Source organism: Hordeum vulgare, chromosome 4H (assembly GCF_904849725.1).
Source record: "Hordeum vulgare subsp. vulgare chromosome 4H, MorexV3_pseudomolecules_assembly, whole genome shotgun sequence".
Taxonomy (NCBI): Eukaryota; Viridiplantae; Streptophyta; class Magnoliopsida; order Poales; family Poaceae; genus Hordeum; species Hordeum vulgare.
The window spans coordinates 175,131,775-175,146,082 of record NC_058521.1 but is presented as its reverse complement, the minus strand read 5'-3'; the positions used below and the strand labels follow the sequence as shown (position 1 = coordinate 175,146,082).

The 14,308-nt window shown below is 48.6% G+C and overlaps 1 protein-coding gene across 1 annotated transcript in view; it reads left to right on the top strand.

The window, feature by feature from the left end:
* LOC123448328 (CDK5RAP1-like protein) overlaps positions 1–7,777 on the top strand; it is a 32,012-nt gene extending 24,235 nt beyond the window's left edge. Inside the window, exon 3 of the mRNA XM_045125167.1 lies at positions 6,861–7,777. Coding sequence (XP_044981102.1) covers positions 6,861–7,363 — 503 coding nt within the window. The 3' untranslated portion in view covers positions 7,364–7,777. The remainder of the gene's footprint in view (positions 1–6,860) is intronic.
* Positions 7,778–14,308: the final 6,531 nt, after the last annotated feature.

The window sequence follows — 14,308 nt, the reverse complement described above, 5'->3', positions numbered from 1 at the left end:
TGTTTGTTCCACGGCCGCGGCCACGGTTGCCATCTGCCATCTTCCCAAGATCGCTAGTGTCGGTGGCGGAGGGGTGGGGGAAGTGGGGGAAGGGGAAACCCTAGCTTGTGGTTCTTCTCCACCCCTTTTATACAGCTCCACAGCTGACTGTATCCGTCTTCCGCCCTGTCACCATGGTGTCGGGGCGACGACACCTATGGGACCGAGAGGATCACTTGTGGTTCGGCGGGGGAGAGGGATGCACCAAGAGCAAAACTAACAGTCAGCACAAGGGGAGATTTACCCAGGTTCGGGCCGCTCGGAAGCGTAATACCCTACTCCTGCTTTGTGTGTGTATTTGATGTGTTCAAGGGTCGGCTGATTCCCTCCCTAAGTGTCGGATTATTCACCCGCTAAGTGTCGGGTCCTCTAGTGTATGCCCTGGGCCTCCTTTTATAGGTCAAAGGAGTCTCCAACAGTGGCAACACACAACTCCCAGGGGGTGCACAGTGAAACAGTGCACTCACGGGGCGTACGGCTAAGTACAGTGTCTCTGGTGTCTAAGCAGACGCATTAAATGCTTCGCCAGGTGCTCCAGACACGGAACAGGGACGCGTCCCCTCGACATTGTTTTCCCCAGATACCACTCGACACGCGTCTTGCGAATCGACACTGAAAGGATCGATATGGTTGACTAGAGGGGGGGGGGGGTGAATAGGCAACGACCACTTTTTAATTAATCTTAGCAAATTAGGGTTAGCAGCATAAAGGTTCTCTAAAATGTCAACAAGGGGGTGAACCTATATGATGCTACCAACAAAGATAACTAAGACAAGTAAGAGATAGACAACAACAAAAGCATACACAATGTAAAGGTTAGAGATAACCGCAAGTGGAACCAATGAAGACGAGGATGTGTTACCGAAGTTCCTTCCCTTTGACAGGAAGTACGTCTTCGTTGGAGCGGTGTGGAGGCACAATGCTCCCCAATAAGCCACTAGGGCCACCGTATTCTCCTCACGCCCTCACACAATGCAAGGTACCGTGATTCCACTATAGGTGCCCTTGAAGGCGGCGACCGAACCTTTACAAACAAAGTTGGGGCAAACTCCACACAAAGCTTGGAGGCTCCCAACAAGACCACGGAGCTTCACCACAATGGAATGTGGCTCCGAGGTGACCTCAACCGTCTAGGATGCTCAAACACCCAAGAGTAACAAGATCCGCAAGGGATTAGTGGGGGGAATCAATTTTCTCTTGGTGGAAGTGTAGATCTAGGCCTCCTCAACCAATCCCTAGGAAATCAACAAGTTTGATTGGCTAGGGAGAGAGATCGGGCACTTTTGAGCTTAGGGAGCAACAATGGAGCTTGGGAGGGTCAAAGGTAGGGTTCTAGTGCAAGAAGAACCCTTTATATAGTGGGGGGAAAATCCAACCGTTTTCCCACTCACAGCCCGAGCCCAGCGGTACTACCGCTGGCTGCAGCGGTATTACCGCTAGCACTCCAGCGGTACTACCGCTGTCTGCAGCGGTACTACCGCTGATCCCATGGTAGTGCAGAAGCACTACCGGGCCAACCACCGCCAAGAAAGTCTTCGCAAAAAGTCCGACGAAGTACAACCGCTAGGAAGGCGGTACTAAGTTCCTGGAGCGGTACTACCGCTGACCAGGGGCGGTACTACCGCCAGCTCTAGCGATACTACCGCTAGGGACAGCGGTACTACCGCTAGGAGACATTTTTGCAAGAGAAGATAAACCAGAGGCGGGAACCGCTCCAAAGTTGCAGGGAAAGGGGAAGGAGATAAAGTGTGTGCGTGCAAAATTGATTCCACCCAAACCTTTCCACTACGGATCCCTTCTTAATAGTACGGCGTTCCTACGACTCAAAGAAAGAGAATCGTAGAGGACACAGTGCTTCTGTTCCACGGAGGGTGCCGAATCGTCTTGTGCCGTTGACATGTGTTATCTGAAAGCTTAATGCACACGATTAGTCCTTTATGGTACTGTCATCAATCACCAAAATTACTTAGGCATGAATATGCCCTAACAGACACGTATCAAGTGGCGAGGGGCAGTTGGCCGCTGCGCTGGCGCAGAGGTGAGCTGGGACCTTGTCGGGAGCGGGTCGCACTGGAGCTTCGGTAAGTCCCCCGACAAGGATCTTGCCGGGGCTTCGCTAGCCTCCCCAGGCAAGGATCTTGCCGGGGGCTCTGCCTGCGGTCTTCAGTCTTCTGGCTCGCTGACTTGAGCGTCTTCGTGGTGGTCTTCTGCAGTCTCCCGGCAAGCCTTGCCACGAGTGTGGCTGCAACTGCCCGTGCACAAGGGGCACTAAAGGACCAAACTTTAGTGCACTGACAGGAGCCCCCCGGCCTAGGCCACACACGAGTGCGGGGGCGTTGTTGGGCTAGGCCCAAACAGTGCGCGGGCAGTCGTGGCCGAGATCTGCGGGCCTTTCTGCTCTTTTTCTTCTTGTAGACGCCGCCTCGTGCCAAAAGATAACATTTTCTTAAGTTAGTATAGCGACAACTACCAATGTAATATACTTGATCACATCATGAATAAAATGTATGTTATTTTCCTCGTTCGATTCCTTCCCGCATGGTACACCCTTACGCTTTATTGGAAACTTGCCGGTGCGCCTAGCCCCGTCGCGGTGCTTCGAGCGGATCCTTAGCAGCCTGTTGGCGGTGTCGCTTCCGGCAAGGCACCTTGGCGCTCTCAGCGCGACCATTTTGTTGAGCGGGCTCGAAACAAAGTAAGTGCGCGGCTGATCACGCCAAGGGCACCTTGGCGCTCTCAGCGCAGCCACCTAAATCGTTGAGCGGGCTCGAAACGGAGTAGGGGTGCAGCCGATCACGACAAGGATTCCTTCGCGGGCAGGCCTTTCATGCCGGAAAGGTTGAAATCATGCAAGGAAAATAACCGCTTCATTGGAAACTTGCCAGCGCACCTAGACCTGCCGCGAGCGCTTCGAGGAGAGGATCCTTAGCAACCTGCTGGACGTGTCGCTACCGGCAAGATGCCTTGGCGTTCTCAGCGTAGCCACTTAAGTTGTTGAGCGGGCTCGAAACAAAGCAAGGGCGTATCCGATCACGACAAGTTCCCCTCGCGTGCAAGTTTTGGAACCTCGGTGGTTCGTAAACATTTGTCGGAGTGCGTGCCCGGGGCCTTGCCGGAGCCCCCTGGCACACCCTCGACAGCAACGCATCACTCCAGGGGAGGTGCGTTTGCTGGAGTGGGTGCCGGAGGTCTTGCCGGAACCCCCTGGCACGCCCTCGACAGCGGCGCTGCACTCCAGGGAAGGCGCGTTTGTCGGAGTGTGTGGAAGCTCAGGACCCCCGCTTCCTCCTCATGCGCTCGTGATGCTGCCTGTCTGTAAAGTCACAGGCGCGGTGGTCGCAGATGGATCAGCCGTCGTGGTAGCCCTCTTCTTGGGAGCCATAGTGACGATGATGATGGAACCGATGCACTGACTGCTGGGTCAGGTTAGCGCACCTTCTTCCCCCTACCTGGCGTGCAAGAGATGTCGGGGCGACGACACCTATGGGACCGAGAGGATCCCTTGTGGTTTGGCGGGGGAGAGGGATGCACCAAGAGCAGAACTAATGGTCAGCACAAGGGGAGATTTACCCAGGTTCGGGCCGCTCGGAAGCGTAATACCCTACTCCTGCTTTGTGTGTGTATTCGATGTGTTCAAGGGTCGGCTGATTCCCTCCCTAAGTGTCGGATGATTCACCCGCTAAGTGTCGGGTCCTCCTCTAGTGCATGCCAACAGTGGCATCACAGGATTCCCACGGGGCGCACAGTGAAACAGTGCACTCACGGGGCTTACGGCTAAGTACAACGTCTCTAGTGTCTAAGCAGACGCACTAAATGCTTCGTCAGGTGCTCCAGACACTAAACAGGGACGCGTCCCCTCAGCACTGTTTTCCCCATATACCGCGATACCGCTCGACACGCGTCTTGCAAATCGACAAGTATCAAGTGGCGAGGGGCAGCTGGCCGCTGCACTGGCGCAGAGGTGAACTGGGACCTTGCCGGAGCGGGTCGCACTGGAGCTTCGCTAAGTCCCCCGGCAAGGATCTTGCCGGGGCTTCGCTAGCCTCCCCAGACAAGGATCTTGCCGGGGGCTCTGCCTGCGGTCTTCAGTCCTTGCCGGGGTTTTGCTAGCCTCCCCAGACAAGGATCTTGCCGGGGGCTCTGCCTGCGGTCTTCAGTCTTTTGGCTCGCTGACTTGAGCGTCTTCGTGGTGGTCTTCTGCAGTCTCCCGGCAAGCCTTGCCGCGGGTGTGGCTGCAACTGCCCGTGTGCAAGTAAAGGGACACTAAAGGCCCAAACTTTAGTGCACCGACACATGGCCTGGCTGGAAAGGCGAGGATCTGGCGCCAGCATCAGCCACCTTTTGCTTTTGATTTCTGGCGGGCTTTTCTCTCTGTAGGACTGAAAACCACTTGAAACCTCCATGACCAGCAAAGTTTCACCGACCTCACCGATGAGCCCTCTTGCTTCATAGCGGGAGGAGGTGATTTCCAAAGCCATGGCTCTGCTTTTGGGTGGTTGCACTCTCCATGAGTGCTTTCCACTTCGCACGCCTGTCTTGCCGCGGTGAATCCTTTGCAATCATTGTCCAGGCAATCACCTCCTGTGGTGGTGTTGATTTGCCTGTCAGAATCAGGCTCATCTCTATCTCTGAGGCCTCGGTCAGAATTCGGGTCACCAGCTTCTGGATTGAATCTGAGCCCCTCCTTGGCAGCCTCATCCCCGATACGATCCTCATTTTGGGGATCCATGGCTGCACTCCTGATGGTGGTGGTAGCTAGAGTAGTGGGGAGGCACATGCACAGTGGAATGCGTGGCTTCGCCCCAGCTGCACTCTAATAAAAAAAAATCTCGACTCCATTCAGCGCATCCAGATGATTCATCTGTTGGTGCCCACGGCTATAGTGATTCTGAATGGCAGCAGAGCGACCATACCTCTGAATCTGAATTTCACCAGAGCAATTGACCCCATCGACAGCAATTCCAGACTGAAATTGGTCCCACTGGGCATCACACCAGCGGAGAATCAGTCCGTTGCTGGCGTTGGTGATAGGTACGGCCAGGGATCCACCTCCTCTGTCTCCGGTGGGGTCTGGACGGGCATCCTGCCGGAAAGGCACTCTCATCGCGACTTGCGAAGCGCAATCCCACATCTCGCTTCCTGTTTCGCCCAATTGACGAAGGCCACCGGTGGAGCTGTTGGGTGCGGCATCCTTCTCTTCTCCATGGTGTCCTCGAAGTAGATGCGGCGAGCGAGGTTCATCACCTCTCGATCTGCTTGGATTTTGTAGGTCTCCGTACGCCTCACCCAGCCGTATCTGGAATCTGGATCGGGCTCTGCCCCCGCATACCTCAACACCTCCCTCCACTCCTTGATTCACATGGTCCACGAGTACGCGTCTTGGCGAATCCTCATCGCCCGCTCCATCTAGCGCCTCTCCCTTGTCGCTCGCAGCGTCGCCGGTGACATAGAGCTGATTGGCGAGAGCAGCTCCGAGAAGGACTGGTACAGGAATGGGAGAGGCATTCGTGGAACCGTTGATCCGGGAGGGGGTGGGGAGCAGGTGGATCTCGTCGCGTGCGGCATGGTGCAGGCAAGCGAGCGAGACGGCGGCGGCAGAGGGGGTGTGGTAGGTGAGGGTCGGTCGCAGGGGAGCTCATGCGTCTAACTCGCTAGTACACTTCGGTGCTAGTACACTTCGGTAGGAGCACGAGAGAGGGAGAGAGAGAATAGAGAAAAAAATCGAAATACTTGGTTAGGGGCTAGGACAGATGAAATCAAATTAGGAATAATTACTAATTACCACCTGAACATCAATGTAATAGTTAGCATCCTTTATTCGCACTATATTTTGATCTTATGTTAAGGCCTCATTGTTTGAGAAAATTGTTTTCCATGTCCACAAATGTGTCAGTCATGTCTATGTATCCTCTAGTTACAGACTTACAGCTTAGAATGGAATACCTCAGTAGTTTAAACAGTCTCCATTTATTTCTATCTGGTTACAACTCACACTGAGTACCTCAGTAGTCTAACAATGTATCCTGTGTTAAAATGAGCGTTATTTTTCTCAATTTCCTTAATTGTACATAGTGGGAAGATGAATATGCTGCAAAGAATCACACAGTACTGCAAAGCTGTTGGGATTCATGACAATGGGATTTCTTGACTTCTTGCTGCTATAAATAGTACCCCCCCTGTTCCAAAATAAGCGTTGTGGTTTTAGTTCAGAACGGAGGTACTCCCTCCGTTCCAAAATATAAATCTTTTAAGAGATTTCACTAGGTGACTACATACGAAGCAAAATGAGTGAATCTACACTTTAAAATATGTCTATATACATCCGTATATAGTCCTCTAGTACAATCTGTAAAAAGACTTATATCTAGGAACGGAGGGAGTAGTAGTTAAACAAGGCAAATATCTTTTTATTTTAGTTATGTTAACAAGACTGCCTTGTGCTGTAAGTCTGTAACTCATTTGTTGCATCCGCACTGCAACATGCCACTTGCATCATTTATGGTGGCATATAATCTCTTTCAGGACATGCTTCTATGCTAATTTCTTGGAAGTTGCACGAAATTAAAGCACAAATCGCTGGTGGATTTCATCCTACCACCTTTAAGTTTCAAGTTCTGTAACTTAATTAAAGAAAAATTTCCTTGTCTTTCGTTCTTTCATCATGCTATCTGCAGATGTTTGCTTGCTGCACTTTCTTATGCTGGGTTCTATCTCTTCTTTTTTTGAGACAAGGGTTTTCTACTTTCTTATGTTCGCCTCTCTCTCTCTCCGAGACAAGGGTTTTCTCTTAATTTGACTAGTACGTTTCTAATGTATACCAGGCTTCTGTGAAGAGACAGAAGATGACCATGCCGACACTCTTAGCCTTGTAAGGGCTGTTGGATATGATATGGCTTACATGTTTGCTTATAGCATGAGAGAGAAAACCCATGCTCATCGGAATTATGAGGATGATGTCCCCAATGATGTTAAGCAGAGGAGACTTGCAGAACTGATCAACACCTTCCGTGAGACCACAAGAAAGATCTATGATTCTCAGATTGGTACCACTCAAGTAGTTCTAGTCGAGGGACCTAATAAGCGAGCTCCTGAAACAGAGCTGTTTGGTAAAACTGACCGGGGGCACAGGGTTTCGTTTACTAGTCTCCCTGTAACACATACATCTGAAGGTGACGGAGCTCGTAAGCCAGTGGTTGGTGACTTTGTTGAGGTAAAAATTCTCAGGTCATCGACAGCATCGTTATCTGGAGAGCCAATTGCACGCACAAGCTTGGGCATGTACTGCAAGAATCATGCATCTGACGCACATGTTGTTGGCGCATAACGAGTAGCCGAGTTCATGGCAGTCCACATCTGAAGTGAATTAGTTAAGCCTGCATAATGTTTGACTTGAAATGACTGCAATTGGGAGCATATCATCCAATTTAAGTTGGTTGATATGTTCTCATGATGAGATATTGGTTGTCTAGTTTTGAGCAGAAGGTAGCATGGTGTTATGCTTGGAGCAGCTGAAATCCAAAGAATTTTCCGCATTGTATGCCTGCTAATCGTGTGGTGAAGTACTTTTTCTTTAGAGGGAAGTAGTTGTAAAGTTGACATTTTTCATATAATTGTTTTTGCTTACTGCAAGCCCTAGAATTATTTCTTGCTGATACAATAAATACACTGATTATATGTGCATGCTTATGACGGCCAGGGTAAGGCCCTGTTTGAAACCATGATAATTCAGTTTTTATAATTTATACTGTCTTCAAACAGAACAGATTATGTTGTAGATTATAAAAACTAGATGGATAGATTATTAAAAACTCACAATCTACTTTACCCCAAATAAAATCAGATTATGAATTGCTAATGATCCATTATCCTTGTATAAAGTTGGAGGTAATTACTAATTTCTGCTACCGCCATTGTGGGGATCCCGACTTGTAGGTCGAGGTCGTCGATTGCACGTGTATAGTGGTTCGAGAGATCAATGCTTACCGAACACACATATACTGAATAATAAAAGTCTTACATCCATACATAACGTCTAATACAAATAGGGCCATTAGGGCAAAGTCATTACATAAATACGGCTTTGAAAGCCGACACACCAATATACTACTGAAACGCGGATAACTTGGAGGATAACGTAAACCCATGCCATCTGCCTTAACCTACACACATTCTGACTCGGAAGTGTCCTAGATCGCATGTTCGTCTCCAATGAACTCTTTTCCGAACTCCGGTTCTTCCATGCCTGGCCTATTAAACAACAAGTAACAAGCCAATGGATACTTTGAATGTACTCGCAAGCAACCCATGATATGAAACAAGGTAACACGAAATATGATATAACGCTAGCATGCTGATCTTTGCGGAAAGCTACTTTTTCCTAATGCAACAACATGATCAAGTTCTTGGGCGACAAGCACCACAAGGCATAGTGGTAACTGATGAACAGGTTACAGATATCAGCATCAACTGAGGGCCAGACATCTCATGTCCAGCCATCATGCCAAGTCTCCCGACTTAGCCCGATTCATCGGGTTTCCCCGTGTCACCGTCTTTCCTCATGTTTACCCTCCACACACACACACTAGGTTTATGCGGAAACGACTAGACGTAGTTTAAGCACCATCACCCAACCGTCCTTGACCGTGGACACGGCTATTTGAATAGTTTTACGCTCTGTAGAGGTTGCGCGTTGTACCCACGAGACTGGGGGAACTTCCGTGTCATCCACGACTCGCGATATGTAACATATCTGAGGTAAGCACCTAAACAATGCCTTTCCCCTGATGACACTAAACAAAGAGTCCACTTGATTGGTGCCCAACCCACATGATGTACATCTTACGAGCCTCGCTCTCGATCGTATCATCCATGCAGGGACCAACGGTGTGCCCGAAACCTATAAAAACAGCATGGTCGCCCTACCCGGCACGACCCCGTCACAAGAGTGACCACACCACTCCCGCCACTAGTAATGCAGGATCTTTGCTAGCATCGACCAAAGTAATCAACAAAGACCCGTCCTATAAGGGGTATCGTGGTCTCACATGTAAGGTTGGGACGGTCGACAAATCTTAAATCTAATCCCATTTCCGAAACCACACACACAAAACCTTTCTTGGTACACCACTTCTTTCTCAAGTGGTCATCCATCTCAACATCTTCATCGTCGTGCATTAGTGGCACCCGACGGGGTTTTCGAAAAGCCTTTGAAATCACCTCCGTGTTACCGTCACCATGCATATGCTCATCCTATGCATAACACTACTAGCAACTGCATGACCCTCATAGGTGGTAGGGTCATGCTCAATGCAAGTGTTAACGAGGCATCATCGGAAACACCATACCGAGGGGTTTACCGATCAATCATGATCACATGCATTGGAATGAAACAATAAACATGACATGCATGAAAGTATTTTCTCACACATGGTCAAAGGGCTGCTTGCCTTGGTCAGCAAAGTCTCTGGGGTCTTCGGGTCCAAGTCCTTCGTCAACCACGTGATCTATCATCGCGATAGTAATAAGAATCACAACCAAAAATAGAACATACAATCCATTTCTAAAATATTACCTACTGTGTAAAATACTAACTTCACATCTAAAAATATTTGCTTATGGTTTTGGAGTGAAAAAGGTTTTGAAAACCATTTTAACAGAAGATAAAATTAGTCCATACTAGGTTTTAAAATAAAACTATGTATATAAGTTTTTGTAAAAATTACACACATAGTTTTATTAAATTCTACATATTGTTACAAGATTTATGGTGGAAAAATAATTGCAATCAGATGAATATTTAATTCTATGGAAATATATAAAAAGGAGACACAAAAATAAAAGGAAAATGTGCAATGTGCCCAGGCGTGAGCCAGCCAGCAGCTGGGCCGGCCCAGCTAGCGAGCGAGCGAGCCAGCCCAGGTGCGCGAGCGCCGTCAGGTTTGAACCTGACGCGTGGGGCCCTGCGGCCAACGACTGGAGGGTGGGAGAGAGAGACACCGATAGGTGGGGTCCCCCTGTCAGGTCATCTTCTACCTCGGGACAGAAGGGAGAGCAGGCTCACCAGCGGCAGCTCTGACGATGACGATGAAAGGCGAGTGCAGGAATGGGTTCCTTGCACTCCCGCCTTGCGGGTGGAGGTCAAAAGGGTGGTTGAGGTGGCTAGATTCGTCGGCGACGAGGAAGCCGCGACGGAGGTCTTCGGGAGGTTGCTGGTGACAATGCTGAGAGAGGGGAGAATGTCGGGGAAAAGGCGGAGACGAAGCAGGAGTCTCCTGCGGACACAATGAAGGCGAAATGAGCGCCGGAGCGGGCGTGTGTCCCGAGATCGACGGAGCCCCGACGGTGCAGCGCCTCGGTCGATCTCGAGCACTGGTGCTCGAATAGCTCAAATGGGATGCTGGGGTGGTCGATTGGAGGTGCGAGAGAGGTCCAAGAGGGGTGGAGAGAAGCGGGGGTGGTCTATTTATAGGGGGACGCGGTCCACCAGGAGGTGGAGCGCCGGTGAGGCTGCAACAACAGCTAGCAAGGGAGAGAAGGTCCAGGGATGAGTCTGCGGACTTCGTGGGTGCGGTCTACGCATGCATGAAGGGTCGAGGGGGAGCAGGGCTGTCCCCTGGCGGGTCGCGGTGGCAAGCTCCACTCGACGTCTTCGGGTGCGCGCGGGCACGCGTCGCTAGGGCAAAAGAAAGGGGAAAGAGGAGGGGCCATGTGCGGCGCTGGAGACGGCCGTTGATGGAGTCAATGCTCGACAAGCTGTGGAGGTGAAGCCTGGCCGGGGCTGGCCTCCCTTGATGCAGGCGTGCTCTGGGCACGTCCAGAGAGCAGCTTTGGCCTGCCATGGCATGCTGGCGTGCTCTGGCATGTCTACGCCGTGTCTGGCAGTGCCTCGGAGTTGAGGAGATGCTCTCTAGGTGCATTAAGGCCGAGGAGAACGGTGATGGTTAAAGAGGGAGAGGAAAACAGTTGTTCCGAGAATGAAACCAGGAAAGAAATTGAGGATTTTGTCCTCCTCCCATTGAACTAGAGCTCGGGCTCTCGGCTGCACGTGTGGGGCTATACAGGAAACCCGTGACATCTATTTGGAGTGAAGGGATGGAGGGGAAGGGGTGATAGTTGCTGATTTTCTAAATCAGTAGAAGGTGTTTGATGCTGGATTGGGGAAGTTAACCTAGTCCAAAGGCAGCGAAAATTAACAGGATTAGATGATGGGCAAAAATAATAGGATTCACCAAGTTTGAGCTCATTTGAGCAAGGTTGACATTGTAGACTTGGAAAAACATAAAAATAGGCAGAAGTACAATCCTGTGGACAAGTGTGATCAAATCAACACCCACAAATGCAATACTTGGCATGCCATCCTCATTTGGGGTTTTGATCACTCCTGCAAAGTTTGGGATCAATTGGATGAACTTGTCAATGTAGAGTTGTTCCAACTTGGTTTTGGACAGAAGGGTTTTTTGAATTATTAGGTAGACCAAACCAACTTGGATGGAGATGAAACTTGGTATTATTACCACCTATAACATGTGGGACATGTTGGAATTTTCGTGGGATTTATTCAGAATATTTCCTTTGGAAATATTTCAAAAGCTCAGAATAGGTAGAAATGGTTTTGAGGGGTTTTGCCCATTACTTTGAACATGACCATGAGTTTAAACTCACATATACGGAAAATATATGTCCTCTAAGTTTCTCAACTTTTTCTAAAAATTTTCCAAGGTAGGAAAATAAGTTTTCCCTATGAAATACCATTTCTGGCCTCAAAAAGGCATTTAAGTAAAATAGGAAAATAAATTTTAAAATAATTATTTTATGGTTTTGGGAATTTATTTTAATAGTAGAATCAAAATAAAATCTTTGGGGGCAAAACACTTCCCCTAAATTAGGGACTTATAGTGCAAATCCCAATCGAGGGGGTTTAAAGCTTCAAAAATAAATAAAAGGATTTATGTTGAAATAATATTTTACGAAAATGGTCTCTCGTCCTATACACATGGCATGATCACTGGGCAAAGGTTTGGGGTCAAAGATAGAAGTTTTTAGAAGGAAAGTTGTTTTGGTGAGCTAAATCACAAGTAAGCACACAAGTAAGTTGCAATCAAATCAATCATCACAATCACTCAAAAGTTTTTAATTGACCCCAATTTTTGTAAAAACAGAAGTGACAAAGTGGTACAAACACAGGGTGTGATAGACCTACCCCCTTACAAGAATCTCGTTCTCGAGATTCCTAGCCTAAGCGCTAAAAAGATACGTGAACTCGGATCTAAGGTAGTCTTCACGCTCCCATGTTGCTTCTGCTTCAGTGTGGTTGCTCCATTAGACCTTGAAGTACTTGATGGTGCGGCTTCGAGTGTGACGTTCCTCTTCATCCAGGATGCAGATTGGTCTCTCACGGTAATTAAGGTCTGGCTGAAAGTCGATGGCGTGATGATGGATGTCCTTGTAGAGGTCCGTACGGTTGGCAGTCTGGAGGCACTTTCAAAGTTGTGACACGTGGAAAACATCGTGCACACCCGAAAGATCGAAAGGTAGCTCCAGCTGGTAAGCAACTTCTCCTTGCCTTGAGGTCATATTGAATGGGCCAATGTATCTAGGTGCGAGCTTCCCCTTGACGTGGAAACGCTTCGTTGCCTTGAGAGGCGTGACACGGAGATACACATAGTCTCCACTACTAGGAAAAAGCTTATACACAGAATCTTAGAAGTAGCACGTGTTAAAACATAGCGCTACTGCTAAATAATAGTAGCGTGTGGCAAACAAGCCCGCTACTTCTACCCAAATAGCAGTAGCGCGCTCAAATAAAACGCGCTGCTACTATGACTGTTCTAACCGTTGCTGCCAGGTTTGCAATAGTAGTAGCGCTCTTCTGAGAACCGCACTACTACTAAGTTTTACAATAGCAACGCGTTTTTAAATAATGCGCTATAGCTAAGTAGCTATAGCTCTTGCTAGGTAAGATCACTACTACTAAGTTTGACTTGCCCCCGCACGCGGGTGTCCCTCCCCCAATTCCCCATTCTTCCTCGCCGCCCCTGCTCCAACTTCTCCCTCGCCGCCCTCAACCTCTCCCTCCATCGCCGCCACCGGAGCCGCGCGCCATCACCGCCACCGGAGCCGCGCCGCCCCGGAGCCACCCTCGTCCGCTCCTCGTCGCCCCTGCCTCCCTTGTCGTCACCAGAGCCGCCTCTCCGCCACCGGAGCCACCCTCCGCGCCACCGTCTCCCCTGAGACACCCTCAACACCCCTGCCTCTCGGTAAGCCCCACCCATCCTCTCTAGGTTAATATTGTGCTCAATTGCTAGAGAAAGATGACATTTAGAAGATAGCAACCTGTGAAGTTTGCAAGTTTCTCACTTGTGATGTTTAGAAGATGGCAACTTGTGAACTTTAGAAGATGACAACTTTTGGTAATTAAGACATGATAACGTGTGATGTGTCTTCTCACTGCTTTTGGGAGCTGAACTTGTGCTATGACCATTGTTTTGGGGAAGAGGATCTTTTGATGTGTAGTGAAACACTTTAATGTAACTTGTGTGGAACTTGTGATATGGCTAGAACTATTACTTTGTGACATTGTTCTTGAAAACATCATTTCATGACTTTATGAATGATGCTTGAAACTTGCATGCATCTATCTTATTTTGTATCTTTATACTAATTGGGGTTGCTTATTTTTACGCTGATGGGATTAATAGAAAATGCTCCAATCTATTTTTTATTCTTATTATTGTTGTGACCAAATCTTCTTACATTTATTAGAGCATGCTATATATGTGATTTTTGCCAAGTAATCTCACCACTCTAGCACTAAGGTGATTCTAACCATGTGTGGGAGGAAACCAAACACTAGGTGAAAATGGTTCCATTTATGTAGAACCTTTGTTGCTTTAGGAAGACCCAATTAACTAACTTAGGTGAACAATAGTTCCAACCCTAGTTATGAACCTTTTTGAATTGAGTTTGAGAGAGCATGAGATTTGTGTAGATTTTCTTGAAGTGTCAAACACTAGGAGATGCAAATTTGAAGTGGTCATGTTATATGCAAATTCCTCAATAGTGTTTGCTCATGTTTATCTACTGTTGTAGTTGCTCATGTACATGTTCTTAAGTGGTCCTGTTATATGCAACATTGAAGTGGTTCGATTGTGGCCAAGTGGACTTTTCTTGTTTCCAGGGAATGAAGCCGAGTGGCCTATGTTTTGCCGGAATGTTAATTCATTTATGTTCCGGCAAATTTCAGGTGCTCGATTTGTCCACTTTTTAGCAA